The sequence below is a fragment of the Lepidochelys kempii genome, chromosome 14 (genome assembly GCF_965140265.1).
Source record: "Lepidochelys kempii isolate rLepKem1 chromosome 14, rLepKem1.hap2, whole genome shotgun sequence".
NCBI lineage: Eukaryota > Metazoa > Chordata > Testudines > Cheloniidae > Lepidochelys > Lepidochelys kempii.
This window is the reverse complement of record NC_133269.1, coordinates 13,600,136-13,625,053: the sequence shown is the minus strand read 5'-3', so window position 1 is coordinate 13,625,053 and position 24,918 is coordinate 13,600,136. Positions and strand designations below refer to the sequence as shown.

General features: G+C 48.4%; 1 protein-coding gene across 1 annotated transcript in view; it reads left to right on the top strand.

The window, feature by feature from the left end:
* The first annotated feature begins 677 nt into the window (after positions 1-677).
* Positions 678-24,918, top strand: part of CACNA1G (calcium voltage-gated channel subunit alpha1 G) — a 282,700-nt gene continuing 258,459 nt past the window's right edge. The window contains exon 1 of the mRNA XM_073310526.1: positions 678-956. Coding sequence (XP_073166627.1) covers positions 712-956 — 245 coding nt within the window. The 5' untranslated portion in view covers positions 678-711. The remainder of the gene's footprint in view (positions 957-24,918) is intronic.

Genomic DNA, 24,918 nt, shown 5'->3' with positions numbered 1-24,918 from the left:
TAAGGAGGAGCATCCTCCCCGGGCTCCCCCCGCCGCTCCCCCCCCCGACCCCCAGATAACCCTTGCAGGGCAGGAGGAGCCCAGCCCCCAGAGGAGGCTCCTGGACCCCAAGCCCCCTCCTTGCCCCAGGGGGGGTCCCCCGACTCTCGCCCTCCAGGACCTGCCCTGCCATTGGCACGGCCAGATGTGCAGGCTGGAGGGACAGATGCGGACCCGCTAAACGCAGCCCAGGCTGGACTGGGAGCAGCCCCTGCGCGGCTGGTGCGCGCTGGAGTTGGGAGGGGAGCCGGGGGAAAGGATTCCATCTCCGCTGCAGGGGCTGAGCCGGTCCCTCCGCCCGGGCTGGAGCGGGATCCCGGAGGCAGGCAGAGGAGAGCAAAGTGAGGAGGAGCCACCGGCACCGGAGGAGGGGGAAGGAGAACCGGGCCAGCCAGGTCCCGGCTCGGCTCCGATCCGGCTCCAAATGCCTGCAAAGGGGGGACCTGCGCTCATCCAGCCGCCCACCTGGGGAAAGAGGATGCAGCCTTGGGTCTGAAGCTTCCCTGAGTCAGAACCACCGAACCGAGCCAGAACCTTATCCCTCCCCCTGCAGTCCCCTGATCCCAGCCGGCATGGCTGTCCCCTGTAGGTCCCTGACCCGCTAATAACCCCTTCCGTCCCCGGGCACATTCTTCCTTCTCCCGGTTCGGACCCGGGTCTGCTGGCCGGAGGATGGACGAAGATGGACCGAGAGCAGCCGAGGAGCAGGACCCAGAGCCGGGCAAATCCAAGACTTTCATCCGCCTTAATGACCTGTCCGGGAATGGAGGTCGCTCGGGTCCAGGGGACAAGGACGCAGGAAGTGGGGACTCGGAGGTGGAGGGGCTCCCCTACCCGGCTCTGGCCCCGGTCGTCTTCTTTTACCTGAGCCAGGAGAGCAGACCCAGGAGCTGGTGCCTCCGGGTGGTGTGCAACCCATATCCTTTGCAAGCTGGCAGATGGAACTGCCAAGGTAAGCCTGGGCACCCCTCTCCAACCCTGCCTCCCTTCCACGGGGCTTCCAGATTAGAGAGCTCCCTGGACCTCTTTGCCACCATCCCAAGAAGTTATCTCCATGAAGGCGGCTTTGCAGGGCCAAGGTTTATAGGTCCAGGGAGCACCCTTGGACACCAGCAGTTGCAGAGCTGGAAGCTCTCCAGATGCTGAAAGGGCTGGGAGGGTGTGTGTGTGTGTGTGTGTGGGGGGGCTTGTTTGAAAAAGAGCCTGGACTTGGTGAATTTTGTAAAATTACCTGGGGACTCCGGGTTGAGGGGAGGAGGAACTTGGAGGGGGGAGAAAGCAGAGATGCGACACAAATATTGATAAAACAAAGGCAGAAATATTGACGAAAACAAGTCACTGGAGTTGCTAGTTGCTTCGCTAAGGACTCCGGCTCCGAGGAGACTCTCCCCGCGTTCCTTCCCAAAGTTTGCAGCTTTTCCTCCCCTGGAGGAGGAGGGGGCTGGAGGGTGGACGTGTGTGAGCCTGCCGCCCAGCTCCCTCGGTTTCATTTGTCTGTCTCCAATTCATTTCTTGGAAGTTTTTCCAGAATCTATTGAAGGGGTTTCTCAATGTTTCCTCCCTTGGTAGGCAGGGATTTCTCCGGGGTTGAAGTCATAACATGGGATTCCAGAAAAGTACTAGAGAGAATGGAAACAATATGTAACGCTCTGGAGAGACCAGCAGAGCAGGTCTGTCTGTGAGATGGAGTTGCACTCACCCCGCTCCCCCTCCCGTCTTTTAGTTGAGGAGGTGAAAGGAAAGTGAACATGGATAATTCTGGACGGCCCTGATACAAAAGACCCCTCCACACTAGGCGTTGGTGCAAGTTCCACTCGGAGGCCCTGATGAGGCGAAGGGGGTTGTGTCTAGGGTGGGGGAATCTATTCTTTAGCCTCTTTTTTCCCCCCAGCCCCTCTAGGTGCATGACCCATTGTAGTCAATGGAAAGACTCCCACTGGGTTCAGTGGGCTTTGGATCAGGCTCCCTGGCTAGCGCTTCCTTTGCTAGGCCCATATTCCAAAGCCACTGAGAGATCGCCCCTAAGAGAGATGTTTACCTGGATGTATGCCTGCATTTATTGTTAACCCAGCCTGGGATTTCCCTCCCCCCACCCTTTTCAGCCCAGCAGCTGCTTAGACACCACAATGGACCCTAACCCCATATCTATTGTACAAACATGGCCAGATTTCAGACACCTTCACCCCTAATTAAACTGGGGGGAGGAAAGCAGTAGATAGGATCTTCCTCTCTCTCTCAGCGACCAGACATCTGTTTAAAAGAACAAAGGAAAGGGAGAAATACTGGGTGTTTATTAAAGCGCTCCTGTGTGCAGATTAGATAGGAGACTCTAGGAAAGCGCAGACCGCTCCATCTACTACAGTGATGGGAGAGTGGTTTATACTTTAAATGCATAATTACAACATTTGCATGACAAAAAGAACCACAGAAGGAGCCTCTCTCTTGCAAATCTGTGCTCCTGGCAGCTCATTTCTCACTCATCCTGTTTTCTATGCCATAGTTACATTTAAAAAAAATGAATCAAGCCTTTAAAGAGGGGGGCAGGTTACTGAAATGTTAGATCTGGCATGGCTAAGACATGCTAACTAGGGACAGGAAAGGAAAATAAAGCGGGGAGTGGGGAGGGGAAGGTTCCTTACTGTAGATTTTGAGCCTGGCTATGGTGTTCTTAAATAATTTAGCTTGTGCAAGGCAGGTGGTGGCAAAAAAAACCCAAACAAACCAAAAAAACCACCTTCCCTTTTCATGCAATCCTGAGTGGTGGTGCTTTCTGCAGCCTCCAGACAGTCGGAGATGATGGTTGTGCTGACTACTCAGGGAGGAACCCATCCTTCTAAATCAATCACTTATGCTCTTCTCCAGGTGCGTTAGCTGTAGTGTAATTACAGAACCTCGTATTTAATTTAGGGGCGGCTGCTTTACTGCAATGCTCCAGGAGCCTTCCATGGGATTTACAAGTTTTTCCCACTCGTCTCTGTTCATTTATTGAAGGGCTACATGATGATTCACCCATCCCCCTTTCAATCACTATTGGAAATGAAGACTGGGCGCTCAAAGGACCTGGTCCAAAGCCCATTGAAGCCAATGGGAGATTTCTCCATTGACTTTAAGGGGATCTGGGGATGGGCCTGTTTCTTCTAAAAGCTGCTTTCTTTTCTCTTGTGCTGGATGTAAAAGACCATTAAGGAGTCGTTTGAGTGTGGGGTTTAGAAAGAACACAGAATTGGGCCCTGGGGAATCATAGATTGCAGCACTCCGCTAAAAATCAGAGACTATTCAGGGTCTAGTGGAAGAAATTAGAGGTCACCAGAGTGAGCCATGATTCATATCAGCTACCTGCTTGCTTGCATTCCCTCTTCCTGGTCCAGGACTGCGGGAGAGCTGTGTTGTTTTGGTCAAGTCTAATCCTCTAAGAGGAGGGAAAATAGCACTGTTAGCTAGGGATCTTTCTTTCTTAGCCCCTTTTTAAAAACCCTCCCTGGTGTCAGAGCTGCAATCAACGCTTTTCTTTGTAGCATTACAGACGCTTTACCGCCTCCAAACTCATTACATGTATTTTAAAATAAATAATAAAAACACAAACTCAATTTAATCAGAGCTGTCTGACTGCCAGCAGGGTCGTGTACATAAAAGACAGCATCTTCCTGAGTAAACAGGAGGAAGTTATTAAATCCATTCAGATCGTCTAGCGAGAGAGCTAGTCAAGTTGCACACATGCCCAATACCTGAGGCTGTAGCGTAGAGGGTGGATTCATAAGGGGAGGGACTAGGTGATTAACATCTGTGGTCTGGTTCCCCTTAGCCCTCCCCAATTTCGGGCTAATCAGTGAGGGGTTAAATCAGGGTTAAATCTGGTGTGTCCGAGAAAAGTGGGCTCTTCTGTAGTCTTGACTGCAGTTTTACTTTTGTGATGAGGATCATTTATCTGGTAAACAGTCTGCCTCATTCTTAGAGTAGCCCCTAGGAGGAAAAAGGAGGTTTCAGGTCCCAATCACATGAGCACTTTCCAGCGGGTTCCCTAAATCTCATTCACACTCGCTGAGCAGTTCAAAGCTGCACTTATTTAAGCATCTTAGGAAATCTTGAAACTTGCTAAAGCATTCTCTTTGGGAAGGAAATATTTGCTAATGTCAGCCTGCCAAACAGAATGGTCTTATTATCTACCATTATGAATATTATTATTTACAATTGCTGATCTCACTGTGTTTTCTAGCCTCTTTTAATGATCATTTTGAGACAGGTGGCATCTCAAAAATGTGCAGGTGTTTTCAGTGGATTCCTTTTTATCCTCCCCGCCTCTCTTGCTCATATGAGGTGCCTATTTCAACCTGAAAAGCATCTCAGTACACAAGTCTGCCGGTGCAAAGAGGTTAACTTTTGTCCTTGGAAAATGAGTGTTGTTCAAAAAAAAAATAAAAATCTCCCCCCAAGCACCTGCAGGCACCAGTTCAAAGGGAGCTCAGCCACTAATCGCAGCTTGGGAAGCTGGAATTTCCACTGATGGTTACCTGTTCTCTATTCAATACTGAGAGAAAAAACAAGAGGGCTTGGAGCCATAGGCCCTCACTGGGTAGCAGTGCTGTGGCCCTCTGGTGTGTTTTTTGGTTTTTCTTTTCTTTCTAAATATGTTTTCAGTGTTGCTGACCCAGAAAGCAGGGAGTTGAAAATGTGACTCAACCTGCTAAACAGTGAGTGAGAGGGATATTTTCTTCACCCTGGAGTACTGGCTGAGTCTGATTACTTGCTGAGGGTCAATACATTTTAGATGTTATTAAACAAGCTTGCTTCTATTTTGCTTTTATGGTTGGTTGGTTGCTGCTGGAGTGTTGGGAGTTTAGCTGTCTGCCTGTTGACATCTTTTCTACTCCTTTAGCTCGGTTGTTCAGAAAAGTGACTTATCACTCTGTAATCTTTAAGAACCGAGGCCCCATGGTAAAAACAGATCATCAGAAAACCAGATCACATCTGGCCAAATTCTTTGTTGCCACCAGCTGTTCTTGATAGAGTGACAATGGTTTGGGTCACATGGCTGGCAAAATCCTCTCCGATCCACAGTGCTTTTGACAGGGGAGGGCTGAGCTTCGTTAGCGTGGTTCAGTATTTTATCTTTGTTTTACCTTTTGGCAGTCACTGAATATGCAAGTTCAAAAGGCTGGACTCTTGTTTAATTGTGTCTGCTCCCTTCCTATTTCTTCAATTCCCAAGTGCCCTTTTTATTAATTCAATTAATTCAGTCCTGGTACTTGTCAGATGAGGACAGGTTGTGGAAAGGTACCGAGTCCTGACTTGGCAGGGCCTGTATTTCAATGTGGGGTTTGCGGTGCACTTATCTAGCTGATAAATCTTGCCATTTACTGGGGGTATCACTGTGTACTGCCGATTCTGGTCCTGTGCTCTTGGCTTCTCCTCTCTCCCTAGGGAGAGAGCTTGAATTAACAAAGCTTCCTTTGCTGGCATGGCCTGCGATTGCACACAAGGCTGAAGTACCACTAATCCAAAAGATGTTGGCCTATCTCTCCAAGCTGTTTACATGACCTTGATATTCGAGGTGATGAGGGGGATTTGGGGCAGGGGAAGGAGCAGGGAACTAGTAGATCGGCTGAGTGTTTAGCACTCATCCTGCAGCAATGCAAAGTTCCACGTCAGAATGATTCCGCAGGGTTCTCTGTAGTGTTTCAGTCTGAAGCCATTCGCCTCCTGGGCCATAAGGGCTTATATTTGGTTTCTCAGAGCAAAGTTGTTATATCTGGGTTGGGGGAGGAAACTTTTTCCTCTCTCAAATTTAGAAAGGTCTGGACCGATCCAGATCTCACAACCCAAAGCTTGGGCATGTTTGGATCTGGTGTCTCGATTCCAAATCTATTTAAGTCCCCTACTTCTCTGTACTTTAAAGTATCCAAATTCAGAGGGCCAAATTCTGCCAGCCTTACTTGTGCTGTGTTGTAGCTGACCCTGCAAGGACCAGCATGGATTTCGAAAGGAGTCAGGCATTACTCAATGATGACAGAATCTGGCACTTCTTCTGTACAGCAGAACCTGCTGCCAAATTGTGTGTCCCCAACTGAGCCTGCATCAAAGATGAGTGCAGCTCCCTTTACTGAGATCCTTGCATCCACGTGAGGTCAGAGGGAGAGAGGTGCTTCTCACTGGAGTTTTGGGATTCCATGAGTGTGTCTTTGCTGTGTCAAATCCTGGCAAGGAGACTCTGTGTGACATGGGAGGGGGTTTTGGGGTGATGCAGGGCCCCTGCAGCAAGCATAGGAGAAATCAGCTGTGTGTGGCATTGGGATGAGGGTAAGATACACGGGCACTTCCTAAGCTTAAGGGAGGGAAAGGCAGAGTGCTTTGGAGCATGAGTGACATACTGGAGGCATCTGTCTGATTGTCTGTATATGAGAAGGTGCTACTGAGGCCTGACCTTGTCACTGTGATAAAAGGATCCACTCTGTTCTGGGTGAGGAATGTCTGTTTAAAGGCAGGAGAAGGCCAAATGTTTGTGTTTCATACAGGCTTATAATCAAAGTACTGTACAGGAACTTTTGACCTACAGCTGACATTAAAAAAGTTAAGAAAAGCCTCCAGTACAGAAACTAGGGCTTGTGTGTTGCATTAAGGGGCCTTCTCTAACAGCGAGTTCACCACAGAGAAGTGTATTTGTCACACACAAAAAGGGGAGAAAAGCCTGGTTACTTAACTTTTATTTTTAAGTGAAATTGAATCTACCATGCAGGCTTGGAAGGACAAGAGCCAGTCACAGGGGCTAAACAAGGCTGCTCTGCTGATCAGAGCCAGAGAATTAGGATGTTTTCCAAGAGCTGTGGAGTGTCTGAAGAGCAGGCATGGAGCGAATAAGGAGAATGGAAACTGCTTTGTGTTGAAAGAGCTCTGCACAGGAAAATAATACCGAGCATATCTGAAGGGGACCCTGGGCCCTTGTGATGGCAAATTCTCAGTCTCTCCTCACCCTGTCCAGATAGCGTCTGTCTGGAAAATGAAGCTCATGTGCATAGAAGTAAGAAGACAAGGAAAGTGTATTTCCTTAACTGCCTGAGGGTGGAGAAGGTGCCAGTTCTGGGCTAGGCACTGTAACTTGTTAACAGCTCCCCCATCCCTTCCCAATAAATAGGATGCAAACACGTGGTAGTGTGTCCTGTGAATCGGCTTGCACAGAAGGGAAATGTTTTGAGTCCTGCTTGTGGTGGCTCCTGGTCATTGCAGTCTCTTTTCTCCTGGTAATTGCTTGCTGTAAAAATGGGGGCGCCATTGGCTACATCTGAACCCAGATCTAAGTGTTGAAATTCCCCCACCCCCAAGATTCAAGGGTGGTGTTTGGCTTTGCTGTTTTTGGTTCTGAGCCATTTATAGCGCCTCAAACCTAGATGGAAAATCAGAGTTCTGCCGGGGTTTGGGGTTTTAAAACCAGATGGAACACCACAGACTCTTGCAGGTGCCGCCGTAACCCAGCCCAGATTCACCAATAGGTTCATGAGCCATGGCAAAGCTATCCCAAGCCTTGGCTTTTGAATGCAATCAGGCGAGTTTGACCTGGCCTGGGGGTCTCCCCTCTGGCAGTTCCACACCGCTCTGCACCCTTTCCTTTGGAGACGTTGCCGTGCAAAGGCTCTGTCCTGGTGAGGTGCTCGAGGGCCCTCAGTTCTCACTGGAAGTTTTTGCAGCTGCAGGTGTCCAGCCTCTTGCAGGTCTGGGCCCTAAACTGTCAGGGCATTGAGCCAAAACCCAGCTTTTATATGTGCTGCAGCCAGACTCCCATGAGGAGCTGAGCCTGTTCTGTGTTCAGTGCTTAAATTGCCTTGCTTAAAAGAGCAGACAGGGAAAGTGGCCAAAGTTTCCTACAATTGAAGTATCCTGTGTGATGGTGCAAAGGGTAGGCTGGTGGGGTGTAGAACAACCACCTCCTTGACCCTAGCCCAAAATCCAGTCTACCCTGGTGCCTCCTTTTATCCTCTAACCCTCTCCTAGCAATGCCTGATGCTGCTTCGGTTCCCTGAAAGGTGAGCAGGAGGGGCAGTTCAGTGGATAGGACACTAGCCTGGGACTTGGGAGATGTAGTGTCAGGTCCCAAAATCTCTGCCCCAGAGTTTGCTTGTGACCTTGGGCAAGTCACTTAGCCTCTCTGTGCCTCAGTTCCCCATCTGCAATGGAGATAAGAGCCCCGTCCTACCTGGCTGAGGGGTTGTGAGGATAAATACAGTAGAGATGGTGAGGTGGGGGTCATGAAAGCTCTTGGCTCCAGGGACTACCTTTGTTCTGTGTTTTTGCGATGCCTAGCACAAGGGGCCCTGAACCAGGCCTAGAGGTTCTAGGTACTCCCTCCGCTCTCCAAATCCTACCTCCATCCCCTAAGAGGCCATGGTTGCCTCTGCCAGGCCTGCTTATTATTCCCTATCCAGGGGACTAAGTAAAGTTAACCTCTCTTGTCCTGTTTTGAGTATCATTACCTAGGGGACTATGCTGGGTAGAGAGCCCCGACCATGTGGAATTGAAAGGGAGGCTTCAATTCTGTGGCCTCCTAGCAAAGGGGTTGGTGCTGGGGGGGGGGGAGGGGGAGGAGCGGAGGGAGCTTCTGTGGCCTCCTAGCAAAGGGGTTGGTGCTGGGGGGGGAGGGAGTGTGCTGCAGAGCCATCCTTGTCTCTGCCCCACCTTACTCCCTTCTGCACCTCATAGCCATGAAGTCTGTAGGGCCCATTCCAAAATGAAACTCTGCAGTAAAGCCAACGGGCAGCTCCCTGTCTGTGCTGCATGAGGAGAGGTAATCTGCTCATTCCCACTCTCCCCCCTCTCCCCCCACACCCAGACCTGTGGGCCATTCACAAAGAGAGAAGCTTGTCTAGGATGGTGTCTGTCCCCAGCAACAGCTCCCTGGTGTAACTTGTTGGAAGTAGGGTGACCAGACAGCAAGTGTGAAAAATTGGGACGGGGGTGGGGCGTAATAGGCGCCTGTCTGAGACAAAGCCCCAAATATCGGGACTGTCTCTATACAATCGGGACATCTGATCACCCGGGTCTAGTTGGAAGGCATGCTGGGTAGCTAAACTGCAGCAAAGGGCCAGGAGAGACAACTCTGCCCTGGGTTACACCGGGGTAAATATGGAGGAATGCCACTGAAATCTGTGAAGTCTCTCTAGATCCAGGTCAGCATAAATGAAGTCAGACTCTGGAGCCAGGAGAGGTCTGCCCAAGCAAGACTCCTGGAACAAGACCCCATGCTGATCATTGGGTGGGGTACCTCTGCGTGAATTGTGCTGTGGGTGGGGGTTAGATGGACAACCCACCCCTAGTAAAGAAGATGGAACTTCTTTCAAAGTGCTGCTCCAGGGGAGGACCAGCCAAGTAATCATGAGGCATCTCACAGTGTTTGAAAACCCTCAAGGTGGGGAAGGGGTGAGGGGGGAATGGTATTTGCTTCCTGTGGTATTACACAGCAGTCAACAGAGCTCTGATTACTGCCTCCCAAGCAAAGCCAGCAGAGGCGCGATCTTAATCTAACTAACGCACTGCATCTCGACACGTATCTCCTCATCTCTGTATCGTGCAGACACAACTCCATGGCTGAGACGCGAGCGCGCGAGCATGGGTTGTTTGCCTTTTGTGCGTGTGTGCATATTTTTAAGGCGATCCTTCTGTGTATTCCCTCTTCCAGGCCGTTGTGTCACATCTGGAAGTTTGTGTAGGAGTTTATCCAAGCGCTGGAGTACAGTACAGCTTTTTCTCATTTAAAAATCACAGGCTGGCATTTCGAACAGGGGTAGGGGGGAGGATTGTCTGCCAAAGGGGAGGCTGGAGCAGAGGAATTGTAATGACTTCCAGAAGTTTTCTTTTTCTTTTTTTTAATAGTGCATGTACAAAGAGTTGACTCAAACGCAGTTAATGGTTACGTTGCTCTCACCTGTCCCATGTTGCAGGCTGGCATCTTAATGGTCTGAGATTTCGATGGGAGAGTTAGCAGCTGCAGGCTTGTTTTGGGGGGTACTGGATTGCTCGTGGCTTCTCCAGGCTGAAGGAGGTAGTAGTGTCCCAAGTACTCCTTTTCTTTTTGTTCTTCAGTTGGTGACAGTCTGGCTTCATTTCTTGCCTCCTTGTAGGAAATCCGGAACAAGGATTCCCACAAGATGTGAGTAAGACAGAATCTCCAGAGGCCTGGTTTTAATTTTGGAAAAGAGTAAGAGGAATTCCTGGAGTGGGATCCCTTGCCTGATTCTCGGAACCCCTTGCTCCTATTCCTGCCTCTTGTTGGTCCTGTTGACATGGAAGGAATTTGCACTGATGTAACTTACTGGCATGGGCCCTACTTTACATCCGTGCAGGACCTCTGCGTCGCTGGAGTTATTACACTGTGCAACCTCTCTAATGTAGACAGGGCCTTAGCTGCACAGCCCTGGAGCGTTCCCTGTCAGGGAGACAGATGCCTCTTGTGCTCACTCCCATCCATACTTGTAATGATGAATCTGCATAGAGACTTTCGTCCCAGAGCACTTAGCACTGTGCAGATTGTGTGTGTGTGTGTGTGTTTCTGTTAAATCCAGTCACATGCTACAGGGGCTTGTAGACAGGGCAAATGCTGTTGCTGACATTCTGCTGGGAGTGAAGTAAGCTGAACGTTCTGAAATGTTCCAGCACATTGCAATGTACAAATTGCACTTCCTATTTATGATTGAATTATTTGTATTGTTGTACTGCCCAGAGGGCCCCAGCCCGTATCCAAAGCCCCACAATGGCTCTCTGCAAGAAAGAAGTTTTTTGAGGAGTGGGGAGGAAAAGTAGCTTGACTATAAAAGGTTCTTCTATATGTGTGTGGTAGTGATTCGGAAGAGCTGTCACATTTCAGTGATGGGCGAGAAAGGGTGTGCTTCTAACCAAACACATACACATGCCTGCTCTCCTCATTCTCCATAGAAATGTAGCAGCTGCTCCATAGGCATGTTTTTTGCGGTTTCCTTAGGAGTGAGAATGAAGAATAGTCTCCAAATGACACTTCAGGGAGATCTGAGAGAGGCAGATTGTAATTAACCAAGTTGGAATTTGGCCAAGCCACTGAAAGTAGCACTCTTATCGTCCGCTCTGCGCAGGACAAACCACCATGTTTAGCAAGAACTTAAACACGCCTGTGACCCAGGATGGTCTGGCTGGCTCTTTTAGACGGAGCTGAACAGGTTTCAAAGCCATGTTTTATGCTGATTGGCCAAACCAGTCTATAAGTTCTGCTGTATTTAAACTGTTCTTTGGCAGGTTTGGTTGTTAGAGATGATTGGGAAAATGCCAGTTATTGTGCGCGGAAAATCTCAAAGATTTATTTTTGTTTTGTTTTTCCCCACAAAAATGTTTTGGTTTCAGGATGAAAAAAACTGAAAATGTTTCCATTTTTTTTAAAACCTTTTTTAAAAAAAAACAACGTGTTTTTGATTTGAACAACAAAAAACCCTTCCCACCCACCCCTCCATTTTTCCTAACAATATTTGTTTTTCAGTTTCTGGTCTCTTGACAAAAAAACCTTGCAATTTTTGACCAGAATGAGAACTTCCTGTGAAAATTTTCATTGGGGTCAAAAAGCCCTTTTCCACTGGGGAAAATTTTTTGAGGAATACATTTTGACCAGCCCAGCCATTTGCTCTGTGAAAATGTTTGCTCTTGTTGTTGTGAGGGGTGCCAGGAGATCTTTAAAGATCACACAGCGCTGGCTTTTTGCCCACTTCGGAATTCTTTGAGAGTGTCAACAAGCATGTGGATCAGGGTGATCCAGTCACTATGGCACTTGGCCTTTCAGAAAGACTTTGACCAGCTCCATCACCAAAGGCTGGCTCTTAAGCAAACTAAGCAGTCACAGGATAAGGGGGAAGGTCCTCCTATTAGGGTGACCAGATGTCCTGATTTTATAGGGACAGTCCTGATTTTTGGGTCTTTTTCTTATATAGGCTCCTGTTACCCCCCCACCCCATCCCGATTTTTCACATTTGCTGTCTGGTCACCCTACCTCCCATGGATCAGTAACTGGTTAAAAGAAAGGAAACAAAGGGTAGGAATCAATTGTCTGTTTTCACAATGGAGGATCTGGAAAAAGGGTGACCAGTGAGGTGGCAAAATTTGCAGACTGTACAAAATTAATCAGGACAGTTAAGTCCGAAGCCGACAGCAAAAAGTTATAAAGGGATCTCACTGAACTGGGTGACACAATGGCAGATCAAATTCAGTATTGATAAGTGCAAAGTAGTCCACATTGGAAGAAATAATCCCAACTATCCATACCAACTGATGAGGTCCAAATTAGCAGAAAGAGATCTTGGAGTCATGGTGGATAGTTCTCTGAAAACATCTGCTCAATGTGCAAAAAAGCTAATGGAATGTTAGGAAGCATTAGTAAGGGATAGATAATAAGACAGAAAATATCATAATACCACGATATACATACCTGGTACGCCCACACCTCAAATACTGCATGCAGTCCTGTTGCCTCACCTCAAAAAAGATCTACTAGAATTGAAAAAAGTGCAGACAAGGGCAACAAAAATGATTAGGGGTAGGGAACAGCTTCCAGACAAGGAGAGATTAATAAGACTGGGACTTTTCAGCTTGGGAAAAGAGATGACTAAGTGGGGGATATGATAAAGGCCTTTAAAATCATGACTGGTGTGGAGAAAATGAATAGGGAAGTGTTGTTTCCCCTTCACATAACACAAGAACCAGGGGTCACCCCATAAAATAGTCAGCAGGTTTAAAACAAAAGGAGGTACTTCTTCGCACAGCACACAGTCAACTTGTGGATCTCCTTGCCAGGGGATGTGGTGAAGGCCAAAAGTATAACTGGGTTCAAAAAACAATTAGAGAAGTTCATCGAGGATACGTCCATCAATGGCTATTAGCCAAGGTAGTGAGGGATGGAGCCCCATGCTCCGGGTGTCCCTAAACCTCTGACTGCCAGAAGCTGGGACTGGACGACAGGGGATGGTTCACTCAGTAAATTGCCCCATCCTGTTCATTCCCTGTGTTGAATGAAGAGCAGTGGTTGCTGTCAGAGACAGAATACTGGGCTAAGTGGACCATTGGTCTGACCCGGAATGGCCTTTCTTATGACTCAGCCTGGGCTGGTAATGCTCTAGCAGCGATGTTTAGCTGCATCTACTGGCCCCCAGAATTCTCTCTCTACCTCCAGAGGGGTCGTCCCTGCTCTTGTTGCCTAAAAGCAGGGATTTAAGGTCCATAAATACGTAACACTTTTTGGGTGATTTCCCCGCCCCTCAAGATCCACCGCCCCCTCCCTTGTAGCACTTTGTAACCCCGAAACAAATGCAAAATTAATGACACCTCCTCTGCCCCCTTAATGTATTATATAATGTATGGACTGCCCCTGAGGGAGAGGACCCTGATCCACTCATGGGATGATGCATGAACTATAATCACCCCTCACTGGGAGCCTACCCTGGAGCATGGGTTTATGGCGTAGGAAGCTGGCTGAAGAGGTCCCATCAGATTGAGATGAAGGGATTTTTTGGATGACTGTGGCTTGGAAGGGGCAGACTTCTAGCTGACTGTGACCCAAGTAGGCTGGAGTGTCTTCTGGCCCACTGTGACACAGAGGGCAGACCAGTGCTTTCCCTTCCCAGTGGGAGTGCTGCTGGGAGCCTCGACTTTATTTTGAAAGACTGCTATGTGCATTTGGTCTTTAGCTACAGCTAAAGGGGTGAGGAAAATGTCCTTGCACATCTGTTCGGATTTGCTAGCAAATTTTGATTGGACCCTCATCTGTGAATTTGGCCGAGCACTAAGAAAAAAGGAAGGGGAAAATTCCCATGACTTATTTGTATACAGAACCGAATGAATCTCAATTGATCAGTCTTTAGGACCCTGCTCATATTTGGTGCCTACAAACCTTCTAGCAAACAAGCTCCATTAGTGCGAATACCCAAAATGCATGATTTTTTCTAAGCTTGAATATTCACTGCCAGCAAATTTCAGACATGATCTTCGTCTCTAATGTGAGGTTGTGTACCGTGCGTGTGTTTTACAGATGGCACATCATCCAATCAGTGAGCAGAAACAATACAACGCGTCTGAGGTAACTAACCATCCTGGCCTGCATTTCAAAGGCCGAGGGTTCCCTAGTGGGTTGCTCGTGAACTCTTGAAATGGAGGCACGCACATGGGCGTGGAGACGGAGAATTGTGCCCAGGAACTTGTGATTTTAAGATCATCAGAGGAGTTCTTGGTTGACCATTTTCACCTTGTGCTGTTCGAGAACAGACCCCGGAGTGCCTCAGCTCTGCCTACCAGCTCTCCAGTCATTCTGAGTTTCTCTGAATTTAACATGTTCCCTAATACTTTTTCGTCCACTAGGCTTTTTTTCCTCTGTCCTTTTCCTCTCCCTTTCCTCTTGTGCTCACCAAGAGCAGAAACCAAGGGGCCGCGGGATCATAGGGGAGGTGTTTAAAGATGGGGGCAGATGTTGGGATGTAATGTGCGTTGACTGAGCCTTGGGTGGTCTGGTGGCCGAATTCCTCTTCCTTCCAAGCCCCAATCCACTCCAGCACAGGCAGAGTGTGGGGATATTTATAGATGTTACCATGCATCCAAGGACCAGGCAAATAATATAGCTTCTTGCGTATAGGGCCTGATCCTGTGTGTTGCTGAGCATTGACTTGGATGGGAGCTGAGGGTGGTTGGCATCTCTCCAGATCAAACAGTTTAAAATGGTTTGCAAAGCCCTGCCCATAGAATTGGACTCCTTGTACTCAAGGTAGCTCCTAATTCTGCATCTGTTTATTCCCCGTCCCTCGCTTTTTAAAGGAACAGTGCCCCTAAAGATGAATGAAATAGGCTTTTCTCCCCCACCTTAACCCAAGTTGCAGACCAGAGGGTATCTTTGTTCTTTCTGAGTGGGGCTATCCATAAGGGTCCCCATGTGTAGGGGTATGATGTTTGTACAGGATCTAAGCTTCTGTGCTTTTGTCACTTTCAGCTTCCTTCTCAACACCGTTGTCTACCAGAGGCTTTGCACTCATAGTGTCTTGATTCAGCCTTCTTCCATCTCAGGTGCCCTCCAAGTGTTGGGAACACTAGCTGTTTGATGCAATGATTCCACCTTAAATGGAGAAAGCAAAAATCCCAGTAAAAATGATGAATTATCTAGCCCTCCTGCTCTGTTGAATTAATGCCTATTTGGGCAGGCAGGCAGGGGTAGAATTAAATTAATATCTGACTTCTGACTGCTACTGTACCCGGTTATTGACTTATCTCACACTGTAGGAACACGCACATCTAGGGACATAAACTTAGGATCATATTCTGCTCTGGATCATTTTGAAGCTCTTTCGAGATTCATTACAAACTTTAGGGTCAGAATGCCGATTCCTTCAGCAAAGAGCTGAACTCTGTATCTAGCCAATTGTAAATCTGAATAAGTGTGTTCCTCGGTATGGGTTTGTCCCACAAATCTTGGAGATCTCTTTTGCGTAACCTATCATTTAGAACCTTAACTGGATGACTTGTTCCTGAAAGGAATGTGGGAGTGATTTGGCTCAGGGACAGACTGAGGTTTTCTGTGCTAGGTCCATGGTTCAGCTGCAGCCCAGATAAGTTGGAGCATCTGGAGGTTTCTGTACTGGGATTCTGATCTCACGTAGTAAGATGAGAAGCCACCAATCTCTGACACCTGTTCCAAGGTTGAGAACCCAGGGCCTCTAGGAACTGAGTTAGGTGATCTGAGTCCACTTCCTAGTGGCCAGAAACCTTGTTGGCAATCCCAGCAGAGTGGCCCGTAACTGAATGACCCAATGGAGACTGAACTCCCTTCGCCTCCTTGTAACATCCGACTCCATGTGATGGTTTTGTTTGGGTGGGTATATCTAGCAGGCAGCAGCTTCACACCGAGGAAATGATTTTGGTCAGAATTATTGATGCACTGAGGCAATTTTACTTCTATATAAAGCAACAGCATCCAAAAAGAACTGCATCAAAGCATTTCTACCACGAGCTGACGGCCTATAGTTTCTGCTAAACAGAACTCATAAGAATCTCTGTAATAGCAGCATCTGGTGATGCCAAATAATATCTCACCCTTTACAAGCACTCCTGGCAAGGCATTGTTGGTACATCTGCATTGCCACCGCAGGTATGTCATGGATACTGAATTCACCTGAAAAATGGGACATGTTGCTGTGGCACAAATTATAGGGTAGAGAATTCCACGTTAAAGTGAATATAGTATAACCACTCGTGATCATAAAGAATTCAGGGTTAACAGGTAAGAGGGGATGTTCAGTCACAACTTTGGGGTTTGTGTTCCCAGCTTGCTGAGCTCCGGGGTGAGGGCCTGATCCTGGGAGCTGCTGAGCACCCAGAACCACCAGTGACTTCAGCATCTTGCATGATCTCAGTAGAAGCTGGGGATGCCCAGGATCATGCCTTTTACTCGCTCACAGACTGGTAAGTGTCTGCTTTTTCGCAGGGTTTCCCAGATAGAGCCGGCAGGAACGTTTCCACCAAAATGAAAAGTATTGTTCTGTCGAAGCGGACACATTTAGCGGGGACATCTCATTTCCGTGGTGACGTCATCCGAAAGGTTTTTTGGATCAGGGAGAGGAGAGAGGGACTCTACCGCTGGGTGCCTGGGACGTGGGAGACTTGCAGGGCCTGATTTGGGATGAAAAACTGGGCTCCAACTCAGGCAGAGCAAGGGCTTGAACCTTGGTCTCCCACATCCCAGGTGAGTGCTCTAATCACTAGGCTATAGAGGGAGACAGGCACCCTTTCTGCCCCAGCTCCCTTTTTTGTGAGGGGTTTTGTGTTCATTCCAATGCAGAATGAAAACAAACGCCAGAACCTGGGACGTTGCTGTGTAATGCAATCGCTGTCTTCCAACCAGCTCAGCTCCTGCATAGCAGTGGGGCTCGCCAGCTGGAGACCTTTGTGCCTGTCTGCAGGTTCTTCGCTGGACACTTCGCTGCGTGTTTGTTCACTCGGGGAAGACACGCTGGCTCTCTGCCAGGCGACTGACCCCCTGCAGGGGAGTACTTGGCCCATGCTGTTCATGTGCTTGGGATAAGAAATGCTCAGGCACCATCTTCAAGGGAGGTTTACTCTGCTAGACAGGGTGGTCACCAGGAGGCTTAGACATGCCCGTTCACACAGGCTTATGTCTGTTTCAGTAGCAGGAGATTTGTATTCTGCTCTACTTTCTGCATTAAATCTTATCAACTGCAGATGAAAGGGGAACCTGATTGTGTCTCCTCAGAGTGGGGCGAGCCCCGAACTTCCCAAATCTCTCGGGGGGTGTGTGTCTCCAACCCTTCTGTGGAGACCCCACCTCCCCGTCTGCTAGCGCTGTTCCATCCCCATTCTAAGGCCATGGTGATCTTTTCTTGGGGGAATCCCCCAGCTGCTCACGCCCCTGCATTCCCCACTTGGAGCCGTTCTGGGGATTTGCCTTCTGCTAACAGCTGTCTCTTCCCCTGCCGTCTTCCTTCATCCGGTCCCTTCCTGGGATCCCCTGTTCCGAGTGGAATCCTCTGTGCACGTTTTGATCTCTTTCTGCCATCTGTAAAGGCATGTGGTAACAACTGTGGGTTGTTAGCCTGAGGAAGGATTAACTCTTTGTGCTCCTGTATCCTGCTGATCACATGCCGGGAACTGGTAGTTCTCTGTTTCCCTGAGGGAAGGGGACACTGGTCTGCTCTCTTAGCAGTATATGCTTAAAGACCGTGGATGGTGTTTCCTTCATTCTGACTAAAGCAACTTTAATAAATATGGGGAAAGATCCAAAGGGAAGGTTTGTTCCCTTCTCTAAATGCTTCCCACTGGCTCTCTGTTTGCAATCTCCTTTTGTCTAGTCACAAGAAATTGCCCTCTTTTTATTTTCTCTCTCCAAGGCAGAATTGATGTGGCGTGTTCCGCCTTTGTGCAGTGTAAGCTCTGTGCCATTTTATCAGGTGTGATGGGGGAAAGGTTATCTGCTCCCCTGCCATCGCCAAGACACCATGAGTGCTGGCTGCTGGCCTTCTGCATACATACCAGAAGAGGCTTTGCCGTTGCAGAGCCGGCGTGGAGCATGTGTGGTGTGGGGGCGGCTGGCATGCCTTTGTTTTGGTTTTGAATTTTCCTGATTAAAACCCTTCTTTTCGTGTCATGGCACAAGCCAGGCTCTCGCTGGTGTACAAGTCCAAGGTGGGGCATGGCCATCTGGAAACAACCAAATGCTGGATTTAAAGAGCAAGAGGCATTTGGCAGAGGGTTGTGTTTGTTCACAGGCCCGGAGCGGCTGCTCAGGTAACCAGTAACAAGGCCTGTACCCAGGAAAAGGAAAACACCTGCATATCTTCTCTCTCTCTAAAGTACCGAGCTCAGAGGGTGGTTGTCCCCACGTACACACGTGCTTTCTGAGACCCATCCTGCTAAGCACTGAACACCGTAGTTCACCTGTAGCACTTAGAACCTCCCAGGATTGTCTGGGTTGGTCTCAGGTCCTGGCCTGGACGGTTGTGTTGGGAGTTGGTGGCAGTGAGAGTCTGCTGGCAAGTTAGGGAGGAGTGGGGAACCCAACGCTGTTTCTTAAGGGAAGGTAATTCAGCTGCCAATGCGGAGTGTGGTCTGAGCTTACAAAGGGCTCTGCTCCCACATGAGGAGCCTGAATGACACTCGCTCACCCAAATCTCTATTAGGGGCTGGGATGAGATCTTCATGGCGGGGGATGAGTTACCCCACCTTTGACTCCTGTGGGGTTTCTGGCTCCTTTGTTGAAGCATCTGGTACTGGCCACTGTCGGAGACAGGATACTGGACAGGATGGACTAGAGGTCGGACCCAGTATAGTAATTTCTATGTTTCTGTGGAAAGCTCATTGAAGACAATGGAAAGACACCATCTGACTTCAGTGGCCTTTGGCTCAGGCTCTCAGACAGTGGCACACACAAGGTCCTAGCAGCTGTCATTTGCTGAACATACTCTACTCTGAACTGAAAGCGCCGAAAGGTGATTAAGCCTCTCATGGCTGCATCTGGTGGGCTATGTGCTTTTACAGTGTGTCTTGTGGCTGCACTCCATCTCAGGTATGGAGGTGTGGCCCATGGAGACGACAGGTCCCAGCAGGCTGTACTCCATCCTGAACCAAACAGCTACACCTCTGACGCAAGGGAAATCAGCTCCATTGTACGCAAACTAGGGATGCGGTGGGTTCCAAAGACCTCAGATAAGCACAACTCCCTGGTGCAATTAACAACCTCTGAAAGGCAGTCTCTTGGCAGGAAGGTGAGTTGGACACCCTTAGTTAGGAAAGAGTGAATCAATAACCTCATGACACACAATCACCATTCACTTGTGTTTCCTGTTTAACTCCAATCTATTTCCACCTCTCTGGGTGCATTTAGTTACCTTTTATTAGATGTTGCTATGGTGACAGTCTTTGCTAGGAGGCTTTTGTTTTATCATCACTGTTCCTCCAGTAACCTCTTCCCTTAAGGTGGAACAGGCCATGTCGTCTTCTCTTCTAGCATCCTTGACCCCTTTAGATATGTAGCTCTAATTTGATACACCCAAGGAATACATAGCATTCAATACAGCATTTTACATATTCAAAGCACTGTCCAAACATTAACGGATTGATCTTACCACCCCATGTGAGTATTCAAAACAATGTGAATGATCAAAGGCCCCTCTTGTTAAGAAACTGCTTTTGATAGTAGCATGGGAAGGTTTGCCTGGTACCTGTCCAGAAACATTGGAAGAGCACAAGAACAATCCAGGTTTCAGAGTATTAGCCAGGTTCTCCTGCCTTGACTCAGCCATTAAGGGGTCAGAAAAGCACGGGTTGATCTTGATGTTAGGTTGCTGACCTTGCTCAGAGCCATGCAGACATGCAGCCACTGCTTCTCACTTCCAGGGGCTCCTGAGTTTTTTAATAGGGCGTTGTCCCCTGTCCTTTTGGAGTAGCAGCCATGTTAGTCTGTATCCGCAAAAAGAAAAGGAGTACCTGTGGCACCTTAGAGACTAACCAATTTATCTGAGCATAAGCTTTCGTGAGCTACAGCTCACTTCATCGGATGCACCTTGATTTGTCGCCTCTTGTCCCTGTAAATGGAATCTGTCTTTGAGTGGATGTTCAAACAGTCATCACCTCCTGTTTCTATAGGTTTACAAAACTAGGTCTTCAGCTACCTGTGATTGCAGATTGCAATCTTAAAAATGGATGAGCAAGTTACAATCAAGGTAAAAATCTCTCAAAATCATAACCTTTTGCTGTAGAAGGACAAAGGTAACTGGTCCCCCCTCCATACATGCACAAATACCCTGACTGCATTCAGTCATTGTCTTTTTAATGTCCTTGTTTTCCAGCTCTGTTTTTTTTTTAATTATTTACTTGGTTTTCCATTAATATTCTTTACATTGGGGACAGAATGGAGATTGGGGTGTGTGTGATGAATCTATTCAAGGAGTTGTGATCTCTGCATTTCATTTTGCAGTTCAGCTGGAAAGATCTCGTTTCCAAATACACCCACACACAGACGCAGCAAGAGAGCGAGAGGAAGAAAGACAGAGACTCAAGGGGGATGGGGAGGTTGGGGCGGGGAGGCACTGGGGGAGAGTCACAGAGAATGAAATGCCAGGGAAAGATAGGAGACGGGTGAGTGTGTGGGACACATGCTTATAGCTCAAGATTCCAAAAGGACAGGGGACAACGCCCTATTGAAAAACTCGGGAGCCCCTGGAAGTGAGCAGCAGTGGCTGCATGGCTCTGAGCAAGGTCAACAACCTGACATCAAGATCAACCCGTGCTTTTCTGACCCCATAATGGCTGAGTCAAGGCAGGAGAACGTCCTGTGCCACTGGGGATAGAGCAAGCTTGCTTGTGTGACATTGGGAGAGATTTAGGGCACTGCTGCTGTGCAAGTGATGTAATTGCAAACTCCTTCCAGTTTTGGGGTAGGATGATGGGTGAGCTGGAAAGACATGCCCTGCACTAGTTCTGCTTGGTGTGCAGAGACGTTCTTCTCCTCCTTTAATCAGGGACACAAGCTGGTGTTTCTTCCCTCCCCGCATGTACCCCAAAACTCAAGGCCAACTGGTTGTCAAAGTTCTCAGCCTAGAGCAGGGGCAGCCAGACTCCTCCTGGCTGAGGGCTGTATTGGCAATGAGAGTGAGCCTGGAGCCTCAGAGCCACATTTAGATTGCATGGATTTTCCTCTTTTAATAAGGGGGAGCAGCCTGCCGAAACAATGAGACCGTTGTCTCTTCAGGCCACACCTCCATGTTAAATGCCTGGGCAGTGGGCTGCATTGTAGATCTCTGTGGACGTGCTGACTGCACTTTGGCTGACCCTGGTCTTGTACATGGCAGCAGCGTGTGACGATGAAGTCTCTGCCTGGGAAGGCATGGCTTTGAATAAAGATTCCTAAGGATCAATACAGAATTGGGAAGATCGTTGCTCAAATGAACACTGAGCCCAAGTTTCCTTGGCTCCAAATTGATGGTGCAGGGGGCTTTAGAGACAAAAAAAATTTCAGTATCCCTGTGACCCCCAATTTGGACCTGAACCCAACTCTTTTCTTTGGAGGGGCTTGAAAGTGGAGCTTCTCTAGAAGAGGGAATAGGTTAGTTAAGGGTTTGTATGAGGTTTCCAGGTCCAATGGGTGCACACGAAGATAAAGGAGCCTCAGCTTAGCTTACTGTGGGTGGGTTGGCTGAGCAGATGAGCATATATGAATTTAAGGCTGATGAAGGGTTTTGTGCTGACAGTTCTGGAGAACAAAATTGCCTTTGTCAACAGAGCAGGTGCAGCTTCAGCAGCAGTATTCCTCAACCCTACCCTGCGGAGACCGCTTCTAGGAGCGAGCGAATAATTCAGTCCTCAGAATTGATCTTTGGCCTGCCTACTTAACACGCCAGCAAAGACGGTAATGAGCAGTGATTGTAATGTCGAGTCCAGTGCATTTGGAATAAGAGACCCCCGGCTCTTTATGTAGGCCGGTTGACAGAGGGTAGCAAATTTGAGTTACTACTGATCCGAGCTGGACTCAAACCATCCCCGTAGAAGTAGTCTACTGCTAGTCCCATGATATATTCAGTCCCCTGAAAAGCTATTCTCAGGTTGATAGATGATTCATTCCATTACTCCAGACATGCTTAGCTCATGCAATACCATTCCTTGGGGCTAATATTTCTTCCCCTTCCAAGTTTCCTTATTTTGATATTTCTCAAACTTTACATTCCTGGGCATGATGTGTGACATTGCCGAAAAACTTGGAGTCTCCTCCTTAATGGGAACCAGAGGAGTTCTAACATCCCAGAACAGCTTCTCTGTAAGACCTCTCTGAACAATGAGGCGTCCCGTTAAACCACCAGCACTTCAGCCAGGTTGTTTGTCTTGCTCTGTCTCAAAACCTTCAGCAGAGGTCACCATAAGTCTTAAATTATGGTGAGAGGATTGTCAAGCTGTCCTGCAGTGGCTCCCAGATGTGAATACCAACCTCGGGGCAGACTGTACAAGAGCCAGGACACGAACCCCCAATTGGTTGTGAGTTCCATACATAGATTTCGCCAACCAATTATCAAGTGTAAAGTCCTCAGGCACTATGACAGCCTTACCATGGAGTCACAGACAGGTCCCTTGGGCACTCCAAATGTCTGTCTTGCTACACAGGGTAAGCCTGCCTTTGTGACAGATGGTCTCTTACACCAAGAATGACAGCAATATTCAGGTTATTCCCAGCCCCAAAGGACCAGACACTTAGCCCAGGTCAGTTAAACCTTAGATCTCACACCGTAGGCAATGCTAGTAGCCAATCCTAAAATAAGCTATCTAAAGAATTATTTAAAAGGAAATGAGAGTTATTTATAGGGTTAATGCCGGTAAACATCACAGGCGCCAACTTCTGGCACCAGTGGGTGTTCGCGACCTCCCCACAGTCCCGCCCTGACTCCACCCCTGCCCTGCCCCCATTTCAACCTCATCCCCAAAGTCCCCACCCCAACTCCGCCCCCTGCCTGCCCCTATTGGACTCCTTCCCCAAATCCCTGCCCCGGCCTCGCCTCTTCCCCACCTCCTTCCCTGAGCCCGCCTCCCTCCCACAGCTTGTTATGCCACAAAACAGCTATTTCGTGGTGGCAAGCGCTGGGAGGAGAAGTGGGGATGGCACGCTCAGGGGAGGAGCTGGAGGTGAGCTGGGGTGCGGCAGGGAGCTCCCAGTGGGTGCAGAGCACCCACCAGTTTTTCCCTGTGAATGCTCCAGCCACGGAGCACCCATGGAGTCGGTGCCTATGGTAAACATACATATGCCATTGAGTTACAATCTTAAGTTTCCAAAGGTAATAAAAGCTTCTATAATAAGCAAACTCTATATGGCCTTTAGGGCTAACCCAGGCTAAGCAGCTGGGGATCCCTTGCTCATGCTTAGAAAACCTTGCCCCCACAGAGTCCAAGCAGCATAGAGATACAGTTCCTTCTTGTTAAAGGTTTTTATTCCTTTCCCTCCCAGGTGCTCTGAACTGCAAACTCAGCTGATGGGAGAAATTCACTTTCATGACTCGTCTTCATGGGGGTGGGGTGGGGAGAGCAGAACAACAAAGTCTTTTGTTCTCTTGTAATGTTCCACAACAGTCCACCTGGTGTCGATGGGCCTTCCTTGTTGGCCAGGACATAACCCCTTCTGCTGAAGACCAGCACTTTACACCAGTTAATGTCTCTCTCCTGTCTGGTGACTTACACAGTCACTGAGGCATACAATACAAATGCTTAAATATTACCTTACAGTATGGGATACAGAGGTTATAAGTGAGATTAACACATGCACCAACTCATAAGCATTCAATAAAATCCAAACACAGCACCCATTTTACCAATAGTAACACACCGGTGAGCCAGACGGATCCCAGCTCTGCATTCGTCAGGATTCCGCTGAGACATGGGGACCTTGGCATGGGTTGGCACCTGCTCTGACATTCTTTTCACTCTAAAATACACTCCACCACCACCACGGCCTGTTGTGCTGTGTTTGCGTCGTGTGTGTGCTTTGAAAACACAGCCTCCAAATGTAACTCCAGAAACGTTTACTTTAGCTGAATGCCACTACTGAAGCTGGGGCTGTGTCAAACAACAAGACTGCCAGATTGGTGAGTTTACGCCATGTGGCTGGATTTGTGATTGCAGTTGGGCGGGGAGCAAATGCGGAAGATGTGGCGAAAAGACCATTTCTGGTCAGTGGTGGAAATAGCTAGTGATGTTGCAGGTTGAGTTTTCCCTGCCTGAGGTTAGGAGGTGACTGTTATCAGAGCCTGGGATGGTGGCTCAAGCATGCATCAGTGGTTGGAGCAAAAGTCGGTAGCCAGAAATCAGAGTCGAGCGTCAGAGCTGTGTTACTTGGAGTGAGGCAGGGCTGGAACAAGCAGGCACTTTTGCAGCCGCGGGCAAATGCTTTGAGCAGCTGCTGGTGCTGGTCTGTTGACTCTTCTCTGAGGCAGGCGGTGGTAGCCAACCAGGCAGCCTGCACTGGTTAGGTTGCCTGGAGACTGACTCAGCTGCAGGCCCTGATTCCTGACAGATCTTATGCCAGCAACAGGCTCTTTTAAGGGATAGATTCAAACAAGGGTTTTCCCCCCTTATATGCTTGAAAACTATTTTTGGGAGGGGGGGGGTTATGAATGGTCATTGTTAATAGGGCTCCCCAGAGTTAAAATGGTCATGCACAAGCAGAGACCCTGGTCGGAAGGAATATTTGAACAGGGAAAGAGATGGTGAAAGTTCTAATAATAGAAAGCCGATGGAAGTGGCAGGAAGAGATCTTGGGCAATAATGTTGTGAACTTAGAGATGACGTTAAAGGGATACGTTATCTATTTCACCTGGCAACTGCTTGCATACAAAGGAGATGGGCAGCCATATAACC